Below are 19235 nucleotides of genomic sequence, written 5' to 3' on the forward strand. Positions count from 1 at the left end.
CTCTCTCTCTCTCTCTCTCTCTCTCTCTCTCTCTCCCTCTCCCTCTCCCTCTCCCTCTCCCTCTCCCTCTCCCTCAGGCGTAGATTGTATTACAACGTGTGTATCTTATTTTTAAAATATTAAACGGTATAATGCCGGAGCATTTAGGAAATAAATTAGTTGTAGTAGGAGAAGTAAGCGAAAAGGCAAACGAGACAATCAGAAATATTAGAATAGATTTTAGAAAACAAGAAGCGCACAAAAAAGTTTATTCTATGAGGGTGTGAAAATGTATAATGCCATACCGAATGAATTAAAGCGATGCGATAGACTTGTAGTATTTAAGCGTATGTTAAAGAAACATATAATGACTGTGCTGCCTATACTTTAAGATACTGTAAGATATATATTATGTATGTAAATAGCTGAGAAAGCTAATAAATATTATTATTCATTCATTCTATCTATCTATCTATTTATCTTACAATCTCTGCGCGAATCTCTTAACACAGCTCTTCTGTATCAGAATAACTCCATCGCTGTGCTTCTTTATTACGATCATCACGGTTAATTCGACGTGTCATTTGACGCGGTGCGCCGAGCTAGAACCTGCCTTGAAAACTGTAAAGCCGGACTTGACTTTTAGATTCGGCGAAGGATACGTCGCCTTCCTGAGATTCGGCCAGCCAGTCACCGCCACGGATCTTAGGAGGGTTATCCTGAAATATCTGCCACAGGCGATGATCTCCTCGAGGCAAGCGACGGCTGCTCGGCTCCTGCTACCGCGCAGCCAGGACATGGCGCTCAGCGTGAGCTTCAGCATGCTGAAGCTCCTGGCGGAGGAGCTTAAGGCCACGGACTACACGCTTACACAGAGCTCGTTGGATCAGGTCAGTGAATCCAATTCCGGACGGATACTCCGCGCGCTCCGTGGATTCTCGTTCCAAATTTTGATTTTCAAATGTACAGCCCCCTCGTCTCTCTCCTATTATTTCGAACGTGCTCCCGCGAATCGAAGCGCGGTATTGTCGTACGTGAAATTATATGTCGGTTCGATGCCCACGATTTTATCACTTTCGAAATTCGAAAGCCGCGAGTCGGGAGTATTTGAGATACGCGTGCAACTACCGAGGGGGAAGAGGGGAGAGGGGGGGGGGAGGCAGGCTTAGGTACCGCGATATTTAATTCCCGCGACGTGACCTCCCGGGTGAACATTCGCCGCGGTGAATGCGCGCCGCGCCGCCGCGACGATATTCTAAGGGCTTGTCTTCAGCAGATGATGCACCGCCGGCGCACGGGCGCCTCCTCCTGTCGTCCGAAGACGATCCCGCCGTTTTCGTCCCACCGATCCCTGACGGATATTAATGGATCCGCCCGTCTCGTAGCTCGCTTACATACACACCCACGCCGCGATGGTTTACATGCTACAGGGAGGCGGGAAACTCGCTCTTCCCACACCGGCTGCTCGCCTCTAAGCTCGCCTAAATGCTTTCCGGGTAGCTGTATAAACGCGCGGTTCCCGACCCTTTTCTCCCCCTTCCTCCCGCCCCTGCGAAAACTGTTGTTAATTAACCGTTCACTCCCCCCCCCCCTCTCCCTGTTCCTCTGATCTCTCCTTTTCCCACTCCTCCGAAGTAATTCACCATCTGAATAATGAAGCCCGAATCTCTTGTCGAAATTGCCGAGTGTAAATCTTACGCGCGCGATACGCTTCTCCTCTCCCTGCTCTCCTCCCCCATATTCCGCCTTACATGCCGAAGCCTTTGCGCGGCCGTGCATGTTGCAATGACGATTGTCTTTCACGTCGCTTCAATGCGAGCCGGATTGCACGGCGCTCCTCGGTAAATGCACATTGTTGGCGCGTACGCAAGTCAGCGCGACTCTCGCCGTGAATGCGCCTCGTCAAAGCGCCGAAGTCCCTTCGACGAGCGCGGCGCGCGCATTTCTCGAAGTCGCGTATTTAACGTTATTATTCGGCCGCGAGCGCACGACCGGGACGATGCAGTTGAAGTGCAATCGAATTAACTGCAATCAAATTAAAATCACGTGAAAGCGTCACGCCGCGCCGCGTGGCTTTCTTTTACGGTTGCGCCATCACACCGTCGCGTTACCGTGAGCAAAGAATTTTTTTATCCCTTCTGTTTCGAATCCGCCCTCGCACGTCGTTCCGGTAAATCCAGGGGCGCCAGGTTGCGCTTATTATGCGAAATTGCAGACCACCCTATCTCCCTTTCTCTTTCTCTTTCTCTCTCTTTCCGCGTGATGTCCGTATACTTACAAACGGACGTGTAACGTCGCGCGCGCTTTTTCCCTCGCGCGTAAAGCTCACGAAACGCGTTTTTACCCGGGAATAAAATTCTTTTTTTTTTTTCTTTTTGAAACGACGCAACCGTCGTGTAATCGAGTGGTCCGTGTGTCCAACTTACGGACGGACAAATTATGTCCAATGTGTCCGTCTGTCGCGGGAGGATTGCATTCGCATACGCGGGAGGGGATGCACGCGCGACGCTGGCAGTTGGACGCTAAAATTTGCATTTTGCGCGGCCACCTCGCGTCTTATCCCGCCAAAACTCTCTTCCGTCGCTCTTCGCGACTCTTCTTTGCGAAATTTACCACCACCCGCCGGCCGCATTTGCATAAGCCGGTTAATAAAGAAAAATTTCAATTTTGAGACTAATTAAAAAACTTCTTATGTAATAAATCTTCGTACGAAGACGTTTAGCTTTAATTAACATCGCTCTCGAACGCGAAGGTCACGATATTACACGTTATTAATTATTTTCGCAAATTGTGTGCGCGGCGCATCTCTCCGTCGTCCGGACGAAATCCGAAAATTAAACGAAAAAATTCAGTCCGCGCGAGTCTGCGCGAGGTGAGGATTCGCGCGACGGCGTGATATTAGCTTAAAAAAAAAAAGAAATGGTCATTACAACGATGCACAAAGCTTGCAGTCTCCTCGCTTTGTTTTTTTTCTTTTCACAAATTCGGATTTTATATATATAAAGCGCTGTCCTCCCCGGCCGGAGAGTAATGAAACGAGATTAAAATGAAACTTTACGGCAAGCGCTATTTTATATTTTACGCTGTAAAATTATTCACGGTCGTTTTCTATCCATTCCCGATTTACCCGCTGGAACGCAGCGCAGTATCTATTTCGCTCGCGTGTCGTAAAGGGAAAGTGAACTTTACTGTGCATATACGAGCGCGGATTAGGAATTTATTGCGTCACCGGACGACACGCGAAAATACTTCTCGCGGGAATAAATTGAATGGAGTAACGGAATTAACGACAAAGATATACAATGTATATATATATTTTTTTTTCTACTTGTCTCGCAACTCCTTTCAACAATACATCATTCAGCGTTTCGCAACTTGGTTGCGAGCGACGATCATAAATCACGCAACGGCGAGTTGTGCGACAGCGAAATCGTCGGCATGGCGCGGGTATGTAGATCTTTACCGGTCGCGAAAAGCGTACGCGATCCATTTCCGACTATCCTTCACAGTTCTACGGCTGAGAATTCTAAGAAGCCGGTTCCAGATCGCGAAACGAACCGTCCGACGCTTGAGGGAAGGCTTGGGAATTGAATTCGTTGCTCGGAGTGATCGATCGACCCCGATCAAATGGGTGCGATTTAATTTTCACAAAATAAGAAACGTGAAATGCAATAAAAATGCTCTTTTTTGTTTCTTTACTCTTTTCTCATTCTTTACTAATGCAATCTTTATAATAAACTATATATTTAATGAACTCGTTCGCGTTATTAAGAGTTTGACAAAAGATTCAGACAAAATAGATTTCATAAAAATCTAACAAAATCCGTTAGAAGATTGTGACACAAGAACACTCGCGAATAAAATATCAATATCCACCGAGAGAGAGAGAGAGAGAGAGAGAGAGAGAAAGAGAAAGAGAGAGAGAGAGAGAGCAGGCTGAAACGTGCGAGAAATTCAAGAGGAGCGTTATCGAATGCGAATGAATAATGGGGGCTTAATTGATCGCTTATAAGATGGACGCGCGCGCGCGCACGTTGAGTAAAAGTGATAGAAATTCAGTACTTGAAACGCGAAGTGGTTTTATGGAAGCCTTTTTGTCATCAGAAATAGAATCGCTTTTCGACCGAATAATACGAGCTCGATCTATCAGCCTGTGACGTTTGGCAATTTCTACCGGTAATTGGTTCATTCTGAAAATATTGACGCACGCGACAGTTTACCGCGCAATTGCATCTCGGTATAACCTCTTCGAATTCGGGAGGAGTGGCCTTCGGGACGAGAGAGGATTAATTATCATTGCTAATTGTTATTAGCGAGAGGGAAGTTTATACGCTCGTCCCGTTTTCCGCGTTGAAAAACACCGTCATCTGTCCTCTCTCCTCTGGGCGTATTTAAATCGTCGTTAAATACAAACTTGCGTCACGTATTCATCCCGTACTTCTTGAAAACTTGGTCCGTGCGAACATTAAGGGCTGCCATGAACCCGCCCGTTGTTTTGTAAGCTTCTAGAGTAACGACAATAGCAACAGCTCAAGTTTAGCGCGGTTCGGAATATAAATTAAGTCCTAAGTACGGTAGTAAACTGGGTCGGGCCGAATCTAAGAACTTCTAGATTACCGCAACGCGCGCCGCGGAAAACTATCCGCCGCGAAGTCTCCCTAGCTCCGGCGGTTTTCGCGACCGCATTCATCCTTCGGAAAATCGGGGGCATGTAACATAAATGGGATCCACAATTGAAAATTGAATTATATCTGAAAGCTGAATTGCGGAGAGTGGCGAGAGTTCGCCACGGTGCCAAGAGTAAATTCAATGAAATTATTGAGAGTTTCTCAAGTTAGCTTCCAAATATAATTTATTTTTCAATTTTTAATAAACGTTTTTTTTTGACAAATTAAGTCAGGAGGTTGCGACTCTATGAATATTATATTATTTTTATTGATTAAGAAATTGGCTGACTGTAATATTTCAAAGAAGTAATTTTGCATTTCAAGTCTGTATTTCAATCGTAAGTTAATATTAATGTACTCCGCGTATTATTGGCGATATTTTCAATTGCATTTTCAGCTCAGTTCCTATTTCTCGTGTGCGTGTGATAATAATTAAAATACAATCGTAAGCGCGGCGTATCAATAATTTTTACGGTATCGATACCAATACCTCGTTAGATAGCCAGCTCGGCGCGTGTATATCTTCCGAGAAAAAGATCGTACCAAGTTTGCCCGCGGTGTCAGGACATTATGTAAATGCATTTCTCACCGTGACGCAAAGACGGGTACGGCGATCTCGCAAACAAAGTAGAGAATTTTTTGCAGTATCGCCATCGTGCTTGTATGTAAACCGGGGCAGCAGGGGGAGGGGAGGCGGGAACTTGGCGCTGGCCGGAAAAGTTTTGAGATTTTTATGGGTCTTCGTTGCAAGTAAAGCCCTTCGTGGCCCACCCGCCCGTCGCCGTTCGCAGTTGCGCGAGAACGTGTTTCAAACGCGAAGCACGCACGGAATTGCAGCGAGCGACGCACAACGACTGAAAGTTTCGCGCACCTAGTTCTCTCAACGGAACTTTCAGTTCTCGCGACTCGCAACCGCGCGATAATTGCACAGGCGCGGACGTTACGCGAAAGACGTTTGATCGGCAACGTGAAATTGCGTTGCACAAAAATATCCCGGCGGATCTGTTCGTTACGAGAGGAAGAGAAGAAAATTACCCGCCGAAAAACTGCAGCATTACGAGTGAAATTGTTTTGTTATTTTCCCCACATTCCGCCCCCTTCCCCCCACACGCCGCGGGAATTTTAATTCTAGAAGAGAATATGCGGGACACACAATTTATTATAAAGTCTAACGCACGGCAAAAATCCTTGTCCAATTTCTTCGCAACGGTCGAGTTGATTTTTTTTAATGATAATTAGTCGCGCGAATTATGCGTCACGTAATCTGCTGTGGAATGTGCAGGTGCTGGTGACCTTCTCGGAGGAGCTGGACGACGAGGCCGTCGACGTGACCGTCTTCGGCCAGGGCAGCAGGAACAGCGTGCCAAATATGTACTCCAGCATGGACACCATCCACATGGACACGTTTTGAATAGTGTGGCCGTTTAATTAAACTTAAGCTCCAGAGGCCTTGCGCTCTCGAACTAGACGCAAGAAATTAATTGGAATTAATTTTACGTTTTCTTTTTCACTCGGTAAAGCCTCTCCTGTGCCTCGCTGTGCGCTCTCGTGGCGTGCATTTCCGTGGCGATTACTGTGATAGTATTCTGCGTTTATCTTTGACGCCACGGCAATATGCGCGATTTGTATGTATGAGCTCAATGAAACAAGAAAGGAGCGAATCAATGTGATTCTCAAGTGTATAGTTACGCGGTTTTCTCCATGGGGAGAGATTTGGACGGTCATTCGCTTATGGAGATCGAGATTTCGAGCGAATACAGGAAACAAAATCTTTTAAAAATCGGTTCGGTCTCGGAAACAAAATTATCCGAAAATTTGAATCGAGCTTAAATTTGTAAATACCTTTCTATTTTCCGGCAATTTTGATTTAGCAATTATTAGTTTCCCTCTCTCTTTTAGTAGAGCGGAAATATGTAAGTACGTTTTAAGAGTTAGATAATTGAGGAAAATGTACAGTAGAGTTTTTAGCGGGACGAATATTTCTTCGCTCCTGACGAAGCGAACATCCATGATGGGAATTAATGCATGATTTAGTTAAAATTAATGTATTTACTGCAAGAGCGAGAAAAGTATCGAGTGGTTGGTGAGGGTGATTGGTGTGGGTGATTGGACCAGGGAATTGAACTAACCAGAGGCATTTTGTATTCTTTTAGGTATCAGTAGAGTCAGTAAAAAAAATATCTTTAATTACACAGTAATTTTGTATATTTAGTATATCGAGCAATTGTGAGCAGTATTCCATCGTATCGCTATGATTATTTTATACAATATTTTTAATAAGTAAGATATCAATGAAATATAATTCGAGCAATTATAACAGTAATTGCAATATTATAGGCGTCAATGCCCTTTTCACTTGTCTACTGATCTGCCGCTGCATTTTACAATCAAAATATTTTATATACAACCGATACACACATATGATGTCTTTAAATATATCAAAATATTTTATACATAACTATACGATACACACGTATTGACGCGAATGTATTAGATAACTAAATATACTCAAGAAATAATTGTATGCCACACTGGAGACATGGAGAAATTTATTAAATAATTATTTAAATTTATTAAAATTCCCTTATTAATTGAGTACGCGCGCACAATGTAATTATTTATTTAATTAAAAACGTATGGACATTAAGGGTGAATCGATTTGATCGGCGCGAGTGGGAGAGAGACATTGGCCATTCGTGCTATGCGCCCGCGCGTTTCGTTTTCATATTTTGCCGTCGCTCCGACATCGCAATTTCGAAAACAGAGGATTCCACGGGCGACGAGGTCGTCCCCCGCCCCCCCTTCTCCTCCCATCAATTTTCGCCGAAGGCGATTATCGACGAGTACGTTTGACACACCCGAACCCGGACTGGTTAAATATTGCCGGTGAGAATCGCGTGGTCCGTATGTGCGAGCCCGGGGCTTTTATTTGTCGCGCTTGACGATGCGACGTCGACTCATAGAAACACGAAGATCGATGCGAACGCGAGCGCGAATGGTACCGTAAAAAAATAAAAGGAGACCGGTGACGCAAGAATGAAGCGCGAGACGATGATATTTATTGCCGTGGATGGGAGAGAAAGGGCGATCAAAGGAAATGAAAGGTATATACTTGTATGGGATGCGTCCCGAGTTTCTCACATTTCAAATACGAAGTCTCGTTTAGAATAGGATTTTTCATTAATTAAGGAACATCGGGATAGCAAGATTCAAATTATATCGAGTCAAATTTTTATTGGGGAAAAGCAGTAGGAATTCAACAAATTAGGAGCTCAAAATTTCGAAAAATATTCATAGTTTTCCGATTTGGTTTCTGGGATTTGCTGCGGTATAAAATTTTATTTGGTATATTTTTATTTTTATTTAGTATATTTTGCGTATTTTCAATTCAGACATCAGCTGATCGTTTTTATATTTCGTATTTATGATGTGAGCAGAAATAATTAACAATACACACACACACACACAAACACACAGACACATTTTTCGATTTGTGGTCACGGCAAATTAATTGATACTTATACTGCTCGTTTTATATGAATCAAAAACGATATTTCGCGCAACGAACTGCTGAAATGCATCAAAATTGCTTCGTGTTTCTCATTAATTTTTATTCATGAAAAGAGAGTGGATCGCGGATGGAAACGGGTGTCAGAAGCGCCACGCTTAATATTTGTATTATTATAATTAATCGTATAAATTTGCAGTTTAATGTGTAAAATGCGGTGGTGCATTTAAATATTTCACGGCGACGACAAATTGATTGACACACGTTAACGTGCATCGTTGCTTTTTATTCGTTTGACATAAGAATCGAAGCGGCAGGGAATGAACAATGTAATTTCCATTGACATTGAGATATGTTAATATGTACGGTAGTTATTATCTTAATGATATGCGTTGTGTGCTGAATTTTTTACCAGTTAATCTCAAGATTAGAATGCAACTTATCAAAAATGGACTTCGATGATAGTTGAATGCGGTCTTCCCATTCAAGTGGAGAACACTAATTGTAAGTCACGCATCGTCGGCCTGGTGATTCAAATAACAAAGAGACCGTATCCGCTGCTGTCATTCGCGACACAATGAATTATTCGACGTACTATACTTTACGAGACATTTTGAATATTTCGTCGTGGCGCCCAGTTTACGTAAAGTCACCGCATTATCACTCGCTAACCGATGAGTACGCAGGTAGCAAGGTCGCGCTTGCTGTTTTATTATCACCCTCTCAACGCCTCGTGCCATGTATTTATTGTAAAGAACTAGTATTTTACAAAACGCGATAATATTTTATAAACGACTAGGGGCTGCCGGCACGCGCAAACTAATTCTTCCGATCAACGGCAAGCGATGAGTATCTGCAACGAATATTTTCGCGTTAGATATTATTCATTTTATGTAGGAATCAATGTGTCGTTCGGAATTGTAATAGGAATTGTAAGATACCGTTTATGAATAATAATATTATGTATTTCGTAGAAGTGCGCGCGTCGAAATTTGATGCTTATAAGCCATAATCGCTGCTTAGCTCGCGACAACATATTGAATGAAATATATATTACTTTGCAAGGCATTAAACGTCATGTAGTTTTTTCATAAATAATGCTTAATGATAAACGTTCGACGTTATAGCCTTATTGTTTGTGTAAGATCACCGCGCTATCATTTATTAACTCATATTTGAGCACGCAGGTAGTGCGTGAGGCCGCTCCACGTTTTATTACCACTCGATCAAGAGATGTGGTATCATCTCGCGCCAAGTATATTTTCCGTAAAGGAGCTACTAGTAGTTTAATATAAAATATCCCAAGAATATTTTTCAAACGACAAGAATAATTAACTCTTTCGATTGATGATCCGCAAGCGACGAGTAGGTACCTGTCAAAGAGGGTATCTTATCGCATTGGATATTGCTCGTCTTATTACTCGTAGGAATTGATGATTGGGAATAGGAATTATAAGTTATATTTCGTAATATTTCCCACTTCGTGAAGATATACATCTCTTGATATAAAGAATGTCCGTGAAACACCTCAAGCTTGCCGCATTCGAGTAATTAGCGTACGCGCGATCACGATTAAGTGTGAGTGCCATGAAAGAAGCGAGAGAAGCAGGGAGTTTTCGGAAGCTTTGGACAATTCTGCTGCTGCTCATTATACAAGTAAAAAAATTAAATTATATATAAAATCAAATTATTTATTATTTTAATCTGAGATCTGACAAGGGAAAGGTCAGGTCAGTGCATCACGGATGTTGATCCCAATTATTTTGATGAAGCAATGTAGAAGCAAAATAAAGATATAGCGTCTGAGCGTTTGATTGAATGGGCTTTAATTTTCGAAAAATAAATTTTAATTAATAATATTTCATATTTAATAATAAAAAGCAATATATTAATTTTATTCAACATCGGTTATAATAATGCCTGGGAAAAAATACAAATTTTTATGTAAAAAAGTTGTACATTACAAAATCAGTAATAAAAAATGAAATAAAAATAAAAATACGCATTTAAAAAAAATTTTTTTTTCATTTTTTACTGATTTTGTAATGTACGACTTTTTTACAAATTTATATTTTTTCATAAGCATTATTATAACCGATGTTGAATGGAAGAAATATATCGCTTTTTATTATTAAATATTGCATATTATTATTTAAAAAATTATTTTTCGAAAATTCTTACTCGAAAATTAACCCATTCAATCAAACACTCGGACACTATATCTTTATTTTGCCTCTAGTTTCACCAAAAAAATTGAAATCAGGATCAGTGATGCACTGACCTGGCCTTCCCCTTGTGAGGCGAATGTATATAATCTAATAGAATCATTGTCTTGAATCGGCTGCAATAAATTAGAACGAATATTTTAGTCTTAGACTATTAAACGTGGACTGTCAAAATATTGCGAAGAAATATAGTTCAGGAATTTTCGATAAAATGAAAAGAGTAAAGTTTGGTGATAAAAATGAATTGATCTATAACTTCGTATTTGAAAAACTGACATCATTCAAATAAAATCAGAACAAATTGTTACAATTTTTTTATATATTCCATACAAATGTTTGTCATCGTAAAACTCTTCATTTTGAACGATACACAGCGTAAAATTTACAAGTTTGAGCTGAAACATAAAATCGAAATATCCCTTTTCAAATAAATTGTATTTACTAGGCCTGGATGAAAGCAGATTTCAACTTTTTGTCTTCCCATCTATTTTATTTAAATTGAAATATACGTAATAAAATATCCAACAACGCGCACGTGTTATACGTTGTTACATAGTTTCATGGGATCGTAATTAATCATATTTCTTGGCGGTTTAAACTAGTTTAAATCAAGCTTGATTTGGTCATCGTTATTTCTGGATCGGGAACGATACGCAAAACTGTGGATCAAATGACTCCAACCAAATGATGTGTCATTTGTCAACCGTTTATTAATCATTATGATGGTCGGGAATACTCGTGTGGAAAAAGTAAACACAGTACATTTCTTTGGTCGAGTTCAACGAACCGGAAAAATACAATAATTCTTCGCTCGAGGGCCGAGAAAACTCGTGGAATTCGTTATTAGGAAGGATAAACATACAATTTGATTTAATAATTTCAATCGAGAATTTTCGCGTAGTAAATTATGTCGTTCCGAAAACGCACAACACTTTATTCAAATTAATAATGTAATTACAACCGCGTTATAAGGAAAATGACAGACAGCCTGTGGGAGAATATTTTTATCGTTTTCATTAGAGTGGCATATGTTCGCGGAAACGTATTAAAGGGAAGTTTAGTCCGATTGTCTACGTGTGCGGAATATCCAGAAATTTTCTGCGTCCGGCGCGAAAGAATGCGGAAGCAAGAAATGAAGACGGGGGGGGGATTAAGTTGCTCGTAATTTTACCCGATACGACGGGCATTTGGCTTTGTCCCCCCGGGGACAGGGGATCGCTGGCTGCCCGTGGCACGGACGGAAGGGAAACGAATCACGGTCGATTATTCCACAACGAAGGGATTGCTTCCGGTTAACGATTCGTTTCGCGAGGAGGAAGAAAAAAGGAGAGAGTACACGATGTGTTTTAGCGTTAACATCCAGGTGGAGGTATAAGCGAAATACAGAAGAATTCTATCTCTCTCCCGCTATTTCTCGCGAGTCGATTTTCGCCCTTTTCGCTATATTAAAGTCGGATCTATAAATCAGCGCAAGAAAGAGAGAGAAAGAGAGAGAGAGAGAGAGAAAGAAAGAGAGATCAAAGATAGCTTTTCGCGCACCTAGGAAGCTATTGGCGATAAATTTAGAGCTTTCCGGCGCAGCAGTCCCGATTCCTACTTTCCGGCGTTTCGCACGGACTTCGCTTCGCGAGAGATTTTCACGATCCGCAATACCATTCTTACATTAACGAGATCCACTGTTTTATTACAACAAAGGGAACAAAATTTTAATGGAACAAATGTTGACTCGACGACAGTCAATATCTCGTTCTTTTTTTATTATTGATATTATCACGCTTATCTTTATTTCGTAATGCTTTCATTATTTCCGTGCTGTGAAATTCTTTTAATAATTTTATTCGCCTCGTCCGCTACGTCGGAAGTTTCATCTTCTTTCGGGAACTTCGTTCTGACGTGATTAAATTTTTCCGTACATTTTTCTCTCTCGCTTGCCTTAAGTCACTGAAACCGCATCGGCATAATAATAGTATAAATTAATGCTAACGAGGAGAAGACAGAGAAAGAGGGACTCACGTGCGAGATCGTCTCGCCCGTCGCGGCTTTGCCGGGATACGTGGCGATTATCATATACGTGTGTCTCCTCCCGGCTACCTCCACCGGCGGTGGTAGACGAGCGAATTAAGAGGCTGGATACGTTCCGGCGGCTTCGGGATAAACTTGGAAACAACTGCTGTCATTCGCAGATGCGCGCGGCGACGACGTCGCCGGAATATGCGCCGCTTACTTTGGGCGACGAGCCCGACGAAAGGCGGTAAGCACAACAACACGGCGGGGGAGAGGGGAAGGGGAGGGGGGGAGAGGTGAGGCAAAGGATGTGCAGACGTAGATACAAAATCTTTTGTTGAGGCGCGGAGAATGCGCGGAGATTGCGATTCTCCGCAAGGATTAAACGAGGCGCCCGCCGCGTTGCGCCGCGCCGAGCGTCTGCTACCAACGTGTTCCGGCTTGTTAGCGTAATTATATCCGCGGCAGACACTCGCGTATATATACGCGCAATTTTCGCGCGCGCCGGAGAGGCATCACAACGCGTGTCGCGTGCATGACACGGTATCGGAGACTCGAAGTTGCATCCATCATCGCGGGTGCGATAGATGAAATTTTGCAATTCCGCCGCTAAACGCCGCGACGTAATCGAGCCGAACAGTTCTCCGATAGTTTCACGAAGGGAGATAGGGGGGGGGGTGGGGGAGGAGGAAACGATCGCCGGAATCGGCAATGGATTATTTGGAATTTGCTCCGCTCGGCCTGGCTCGGCCGCCCTCTCGGTCGTCGGTGCATACACGCGTCGTCGATGCGCGCGGTGCGTGAACCCTCCCTCCCCGTCGTTTATTCCGGGACACCTCGTGTTAATTACACGTCGCTTGTCTTGCAATAATCGCGCCCCCCGCGTGTCCCGGGGAAATATCTGAAATTCCGCGCGAGATAAATGACGACGCGGCGCAGCGACGCGCGTCACGCGACTGTGATCCCTCCCGCCCAACATCCCGGCCTGCGGTATCCTTAGCTCGGTCATCGGGCGGCACACAATGCGGACAATGCGCGCATTCACGGGAACGCGGGTCAAGATAGCCCCCCCCCTCCCCCCGTAACTCGGGGCAGGAAGAAGGGGAGGGAGGGAAGCGCGCGACTACAGCCGCACCGGCTACAGGCCAGTCTTCCCCGGCGAATGGAGATCCTTTATCAGCATCACGTCCCTCAAGTGTCACCGCGAAGATTCCTCTCGGCGGCGTGGGCGGCCGGAGAGTGAGTTAGATCGGTCGAAATAAATCGAGAGGGGTTAATCCTCGAGGATTCGAGATGTGCCGCCGCCGCGGCCGCCGCCACCGATCGTGGTCCTTGCGGAATCCCACCCCCGTGGCACCGGCATGGAGATTCGGGATCAATCGTCGGCGAAATAAGCCTCTCCGTCGGATAATACCGGGTGCATAGGATTTTTGTATTTCAATGAGCTTTGTCGATAAGAGAGTATTAAAAAGAAATGCGAAATACCGCCGCGTTGTTTTAGTCCTTCGATATAATTAAGGCACATTAAATCTGTTGCTCTTCGCCTTTGGATTTGTTAGAGTCTCAAAATACGGGATAAAATACTTATGATAAAAGATTTTTTATCTTAAGATTAAACTGTAACTTTGGAATAAATATCTGCATAGTGAAGTACGTTCAACGTATGTACTAAAGCAAAGAATGTAATATATTTAGAAAACAAACAGAAATTAATAGAGGCGTTAATTAATTAATAATAATTAATAGTTGGAAGATAATTTTAAAACTATTTGACAGAAAAAGAAAATAGAAAAGCGATATAGGGATTAATATCGAGATTTGTCAATTACTTTCTCGGATTAATTTTAGGAGCTTTTTTTCACTGACTTTCTGTACGATTGTAAATAAAAAATAATGACGATAAAATGGTAAAGTTTTCCGATACTTTCTTTTGCATAAAGGTCTCATGTATTTAAAATTCTATTAATAAGACGGAGAAGAAAAATATATCCTTTAATAATAAATACAAATATATATGAATTTATTCCTAGAATTAATACATGTAGTATAATGGCGTCATTATTTTAGCGCAAAAGCTAAACACACAGACGTTCTTTTAATAACAAGATAGATCCCGGTTTGAAACGGTTTATTTTTGGTGATTAAATATTCACTGCGATAGAGGGGAAAGGGGCGGGACGGGACGAAGCGTAGAACGAGCTTTATCGTACGGAAAATTCGGAGATACGCGATTAAATTCGTTCGCTTATCCACTGGTGAGCTTACAGCCCGGCGGAAGATAACGATAACACCGTCGAGCAGAATGCTCTCTCGCGTCATTAGCAATGGAAATTTTGAGTTTCCTGCTTTTTGGTTCTCCGTGCTATAATAATATCGAGTGCGTCGGTAACGAGCGTGAGAAAAAAAAAGAAAGACGGATGGATGCGTGCAAGTATCGAGGATATAGCGACGATGATAGGGGCCGCGCGCGCGTGCGTGCGTCAAATAAACAATGATTATATGCCGTGTACGTTGCAAATTTCTGTTTGCGTATCGTACGAGCTCTCGGCCGTTCCCCGCGAATATCGATTTACGGCTTTAATATCAAACGCGCGTATAGAAATGCGGACGAAAAAAAAAAGAAATAGAATAACAGGCGTAAAAAAGTACTCCGCGCGCGTGCGTAATAATAACGGTCAACTTTTTCCAAGAAACTATTGAGCAAATATCGCGTAAATATAACGTGTACATGGAAATCAGGAGACACGGTAGTGTTTCCAGCCCTGCAAATTTCTTTAGGTTTCTATCATTTCTTATCGGATTTTTTAAGCAGGGTGCATTGATTTTGGGTCTTTCTTTCGCGCGCGAGAGTTCGCATACGAGCGGGATTAGGTTCAATATCGCGCGTATACGTGACGCGAATCTGTTCGCCACCGTCAGGTTCAATTAACACGAGACAGCTCTCTCCCTCCTCGTCCTGTAGCAATTGACGAAGGCGTATCTAATTAGATTGATTCTCTCGCAACTGAATCCCCGGTCCCGGGGATAATATAACGTCGTGCAGACGCGGCAATCCATCTTCCGCGCGAGCCCGAGTTATATAACTCACTCATCACGGTGGGACAAACGCGTGATGTAACTCGGGAACTTCCGCGACGCGGAATTATATTCTAAGAGAAAAAAAAAAAGAAAATCTCAATCTTTCCGCGTCTTGTAGGCACTTATAACGTAAAGTTAGAACGTTTTGACTAATTTATCCTTTCTCATTGTTAAAAGACACGCGCGATCGTTATTTAAAATCAAGAAAATTCATGCAAGAGAGAGAGAGAGACATTATATCGCGAGAGTCCTAAGCACAGAGCTCGTGTGTGATTTTAGACGGTCGCGTTGTTCAGCCCGCGACATAACGCGGTCGTCGGATTTGCGCGAACGCAATTGGAATATTCTGTTGACGCAAATCTGCATACCGCAATTCAATCAGTCCGCATCCCGTCCCGACGACGGCTTGTTCCGTCTCGGGCGCGCGCGCGCGCGCGCGCGGTCGTGCGTGCGCTTAATTAGATCGATTCCGCCATGCCGAATTCGTCTTCGGCGCAGCCTCGGTTCGCCAAGACGTAACGATCCATCATGGGTATACTGTCCTTCGGTGTAGGCGCGATAGTTCGCCATTTAACCCGATTCCCGCTGGATCAAGGACGAAGATGGGCATTCCTCGGACGGAGGCGAGGGTGCCGCCGCCCGCCGCCGCCGTTGATCAAGATTAATCGTATGCAAATTACGCGTGCGTCGGCTGGAGGATTCCGCGACGGGTTTTGGGGGACTTCCACGGACGAGAGGGTCGAGGCAGGCGCGCCGACGTCAGTGGGAAAGATCGTCGTTGCCGTCGTCGTCGTCGTCGTCGTCGTCGAGATCGCTTGGCGGTAATTGAAAAGACACGGGAGAGATTCTGTTAGGTGCGAGAAATCTCGCTCGCGCCGATAAGAAACGGTGCTCTTGATATCGACTTTTCGAACGACGTGATACTCGAGGGAATTATATTCGGACGGATGTTCGACATATAGCCTGCTTCGACCGAGTGGATTTGTCAATTTTTCATTTGTTCCCCCCCTCCGCCTTTCACCCCTCCCTCCCGTCTCGATGTGAAAGATCTTTCACGGGGAAGAACGCATTCTTTCCACTGCCGCGCTCTAAAAATTTAATCTACGAGAATGTATGATGTAATTACGTAAGATTGTAAGAGACCAGTTGTAAATAGCAAACCATGCATATCCTTTCCTTCAAGTTCTGAACGCATTTCCGCGTAATAAGCTTAACGATAAGGAAGAAAGAATTGTGGCGAATGTTGCTCGGTAGAATGTGTATCCATTCTCATAATGTAATTGGCCTTTTGCCACAAATAATCCTTTAATCAACGAAGAATCTCCATTGCAGTTGGAAAACGTTTAATCCAAATGCAACTGTTCTATATTCCTTTGTTTGTGCATTTCCATTCGCGGTCTACTGTTTGTGACTGGTTCTCGTTAGAATTAAGATTATCGTATATTTTTTTTTCGCGAATTTTTTCAGAAAAACGACGAAATAGAACAACGAATAGAGATAAAATTTTTGAAAACTCCCTTCTTAAACGTACGGTTGCACTCGTTCTGCATTAGGTACGATTAGCGTTTATTATTCTTTCCGTTTAAACAGATAAACTTTAAAAACTCTCAAGACGAAAAGTGAAAGATGACGTTGCATCTGTTATCTTTCACTTTTCATTTCAAAAGCCTTTAGGGTCCAAATTCTTTAGGCTTGAGTGTTTTAAGGGTTTAGTTTTTAGTCTCTCAATCTTAAATTTCATACAATACCGGATAAATAAAATAAAAAATAAACTCGTATGTTTTATTTTCTCATTGTTAATTTTTTCAGTCTTTTGGATTGAGTTTTTTTGCATACACTGCTTTTTTATCTCTTTTTCTCACTTTTTTCCATATCGGTATCATTTTAAAATATAATTTAGATTTTCTATTCTTTTTTAATGTTGTTTAGTTTATCTTGTCTATTTATTGTCTATTTAACTATTTATCTCTTGAACACTTATTAAACTGTCAAGAACTCTTACTGTTCTTGAAATATTGCTTATCAAGGCAAGTACAGTTAGACGTAGATGTTAAGTCACAAGCAATGAATGTCTTATTGTGTTTGCACAATATTTGGCAACTATAATAAACAAAAAATAATTGAATCCTATGATTACTGATAATAATTTGAATGTTTTCATTCGACATTCTTAAATTTCTTACATTTTTTCAAAAGAGGTTAAAACATTTGAATACTAAATTTCTTTTAAAATATCCGACAAAAAGTAATAAATCTTAAATAATTAAATATTAAGTAGTGTACAATAATAGTCCAAAGATAAAATCAAATAATATAAAATTTTTTTTTAAGCTTGTGTGATCCTCCGCAGAAATAAATGCGTAAAACTATTTAATGAGCCAAGAGTTGTACTTGTTTAAAATTCAGACATGCACAAGTTTCTACAGTTGACCGCAATTTATACTTGCTAAACAATACATCATAACGCGCAAATGTTTCGACTCTACTCCGAGTCTTCTTCAGTGCGGAAATCAAGAACGTCACCTTTACAAATAGCTCGACGGTATAGACCTTTGTCACTTCTTCTCATCGTCACAGTTAAAAATCCAATTTATTATAGTCAAGTTAAAGATTAATTATTTAGACGGATGTCCAATAAATTGGACTTTTAACTGTGACAATGAAAAGAAGAGAAATGAGATCGACAAAGATCTATGCTGTTCTGCAGAGACGAAGACTTACTTTATGAAAGGTATGGAGCTTTCCACACCCAGAGTGTGTAATTCCACACCCTAAATTCGGGGTATTTAAAAAAATTTTTTTTTAAATAATTAATTCTAAAAGAGCTAATTCTTGCGTGATATCGAGGTAAAATTAAAAGAAAAATATTTATATTTTTAAGAAAAAATATGAAAAGAAATTAAATATAGAAGTAGAAATATATTTCAACATATAACAGAAAAGAAAATATTTGTGTTATTACGTATCCGCTCCCCCCCCCACCCGCTTAGATGAAATACTCCATCCAGAAAATTCAAAAGTCTCCGTCCCTGATGCCGTCGAGCTATTTGTAAAGGTGACATTCTTGATTTCCGTACTGAAGCGGAACAGAGTCGAAACGTTTGCGCGCTATGATTGTTAAGCAAGTATAAATTTGTTAGTCAACTGTAAACACTTATACATATATCTAATTTTAAGCAAGTACAATTCCTTGCTCATTAAATAGTTTTTAACGCACTTATTTCTGCGGAGGATTCCAGAGGCCTATAAAAAATTTTTACATTATTTAATAAATTTTACTTTTTTATTCCTTCTGAAACCTTTTGAAATATTTATCAAAATATACACTCTCTACAAATGAATCAGTCGAATCATCACTGATTTTCAGTATATACCGATTCAGTGAATATCACTGAAAGGTGAGTTTCACTACTAAACAGTTTTGAGAACTAAAATTCACTATCTTTCAGTGATATTCACTGTTTGAATATATTATCGCTGAACATTGAGAAACTTACTTTTATTACAGTTCTATGTTCAGACGGGGACACTAATGTCTTAACACTTGAAATTACGAGATGAGAGAAGAACGCGGTTCTCATTGAAACGCGCTCTGAAGACGCGTTTCTGATTAGAACACGCTCGATGTACGCGCAACTTCGAGTGTTAAGGCATTAGTGTCCCCGTCTGTACGTCATTGGAAAATGATATACACAGAAAATCAGTGATGATTCCACTGATTCACTTTTAGAGAGTATATCTTTATAATTTAAATGATATAATTATTTTTACAAT

General features: G+C 41.7%; 1 protein-coding gene across 2 annotated transcripts in view; it reads left to right on the top strand.

Annotated features, from left to right (window-relative positions):
- LOC105447955 overlaps positions 1-9227 on the top strand; it is a 50003-nt gene extending 40776 nt beyond the window's left edge. For both annotated transcript variants that reach the window (XM_011686286.1, XM_011686285.1), the window contains 2 exons: positions 626-869; positions 5929-9227. In XM_011686286.1, the coding sequence (XP_011684588.1) occupies positions 626-869; positions 5929-6057 (373 nt within the window). In that variant the 3' untranslated portion in view covers positions 6058-9227. The remainder of the gene's footprint in view (positions 1-625; positions 870-5928) is intronic.
- The last annotated feature ends 10008 nt before the right edge of the window (positions 9228-19235 follow it).

The sequence above is a fragment of the Wasmannia auropunctata genome, unplaced genomic scaffold (genome assembly GCF_000956235.1).
Source record: "Wasmannia auropunctata unplaced genomic scaffold, wasmannia.A_1.0 LD336090.1, whole genome shotgun sequence".
NCBI classification, from domain to species: domain Eukaryota; kingdom Metazoa; phylum Arthropoda; class Insecta; order Hymenoptera; family Formicidae; genus Wasmannia; species Wasmannia auropunctata.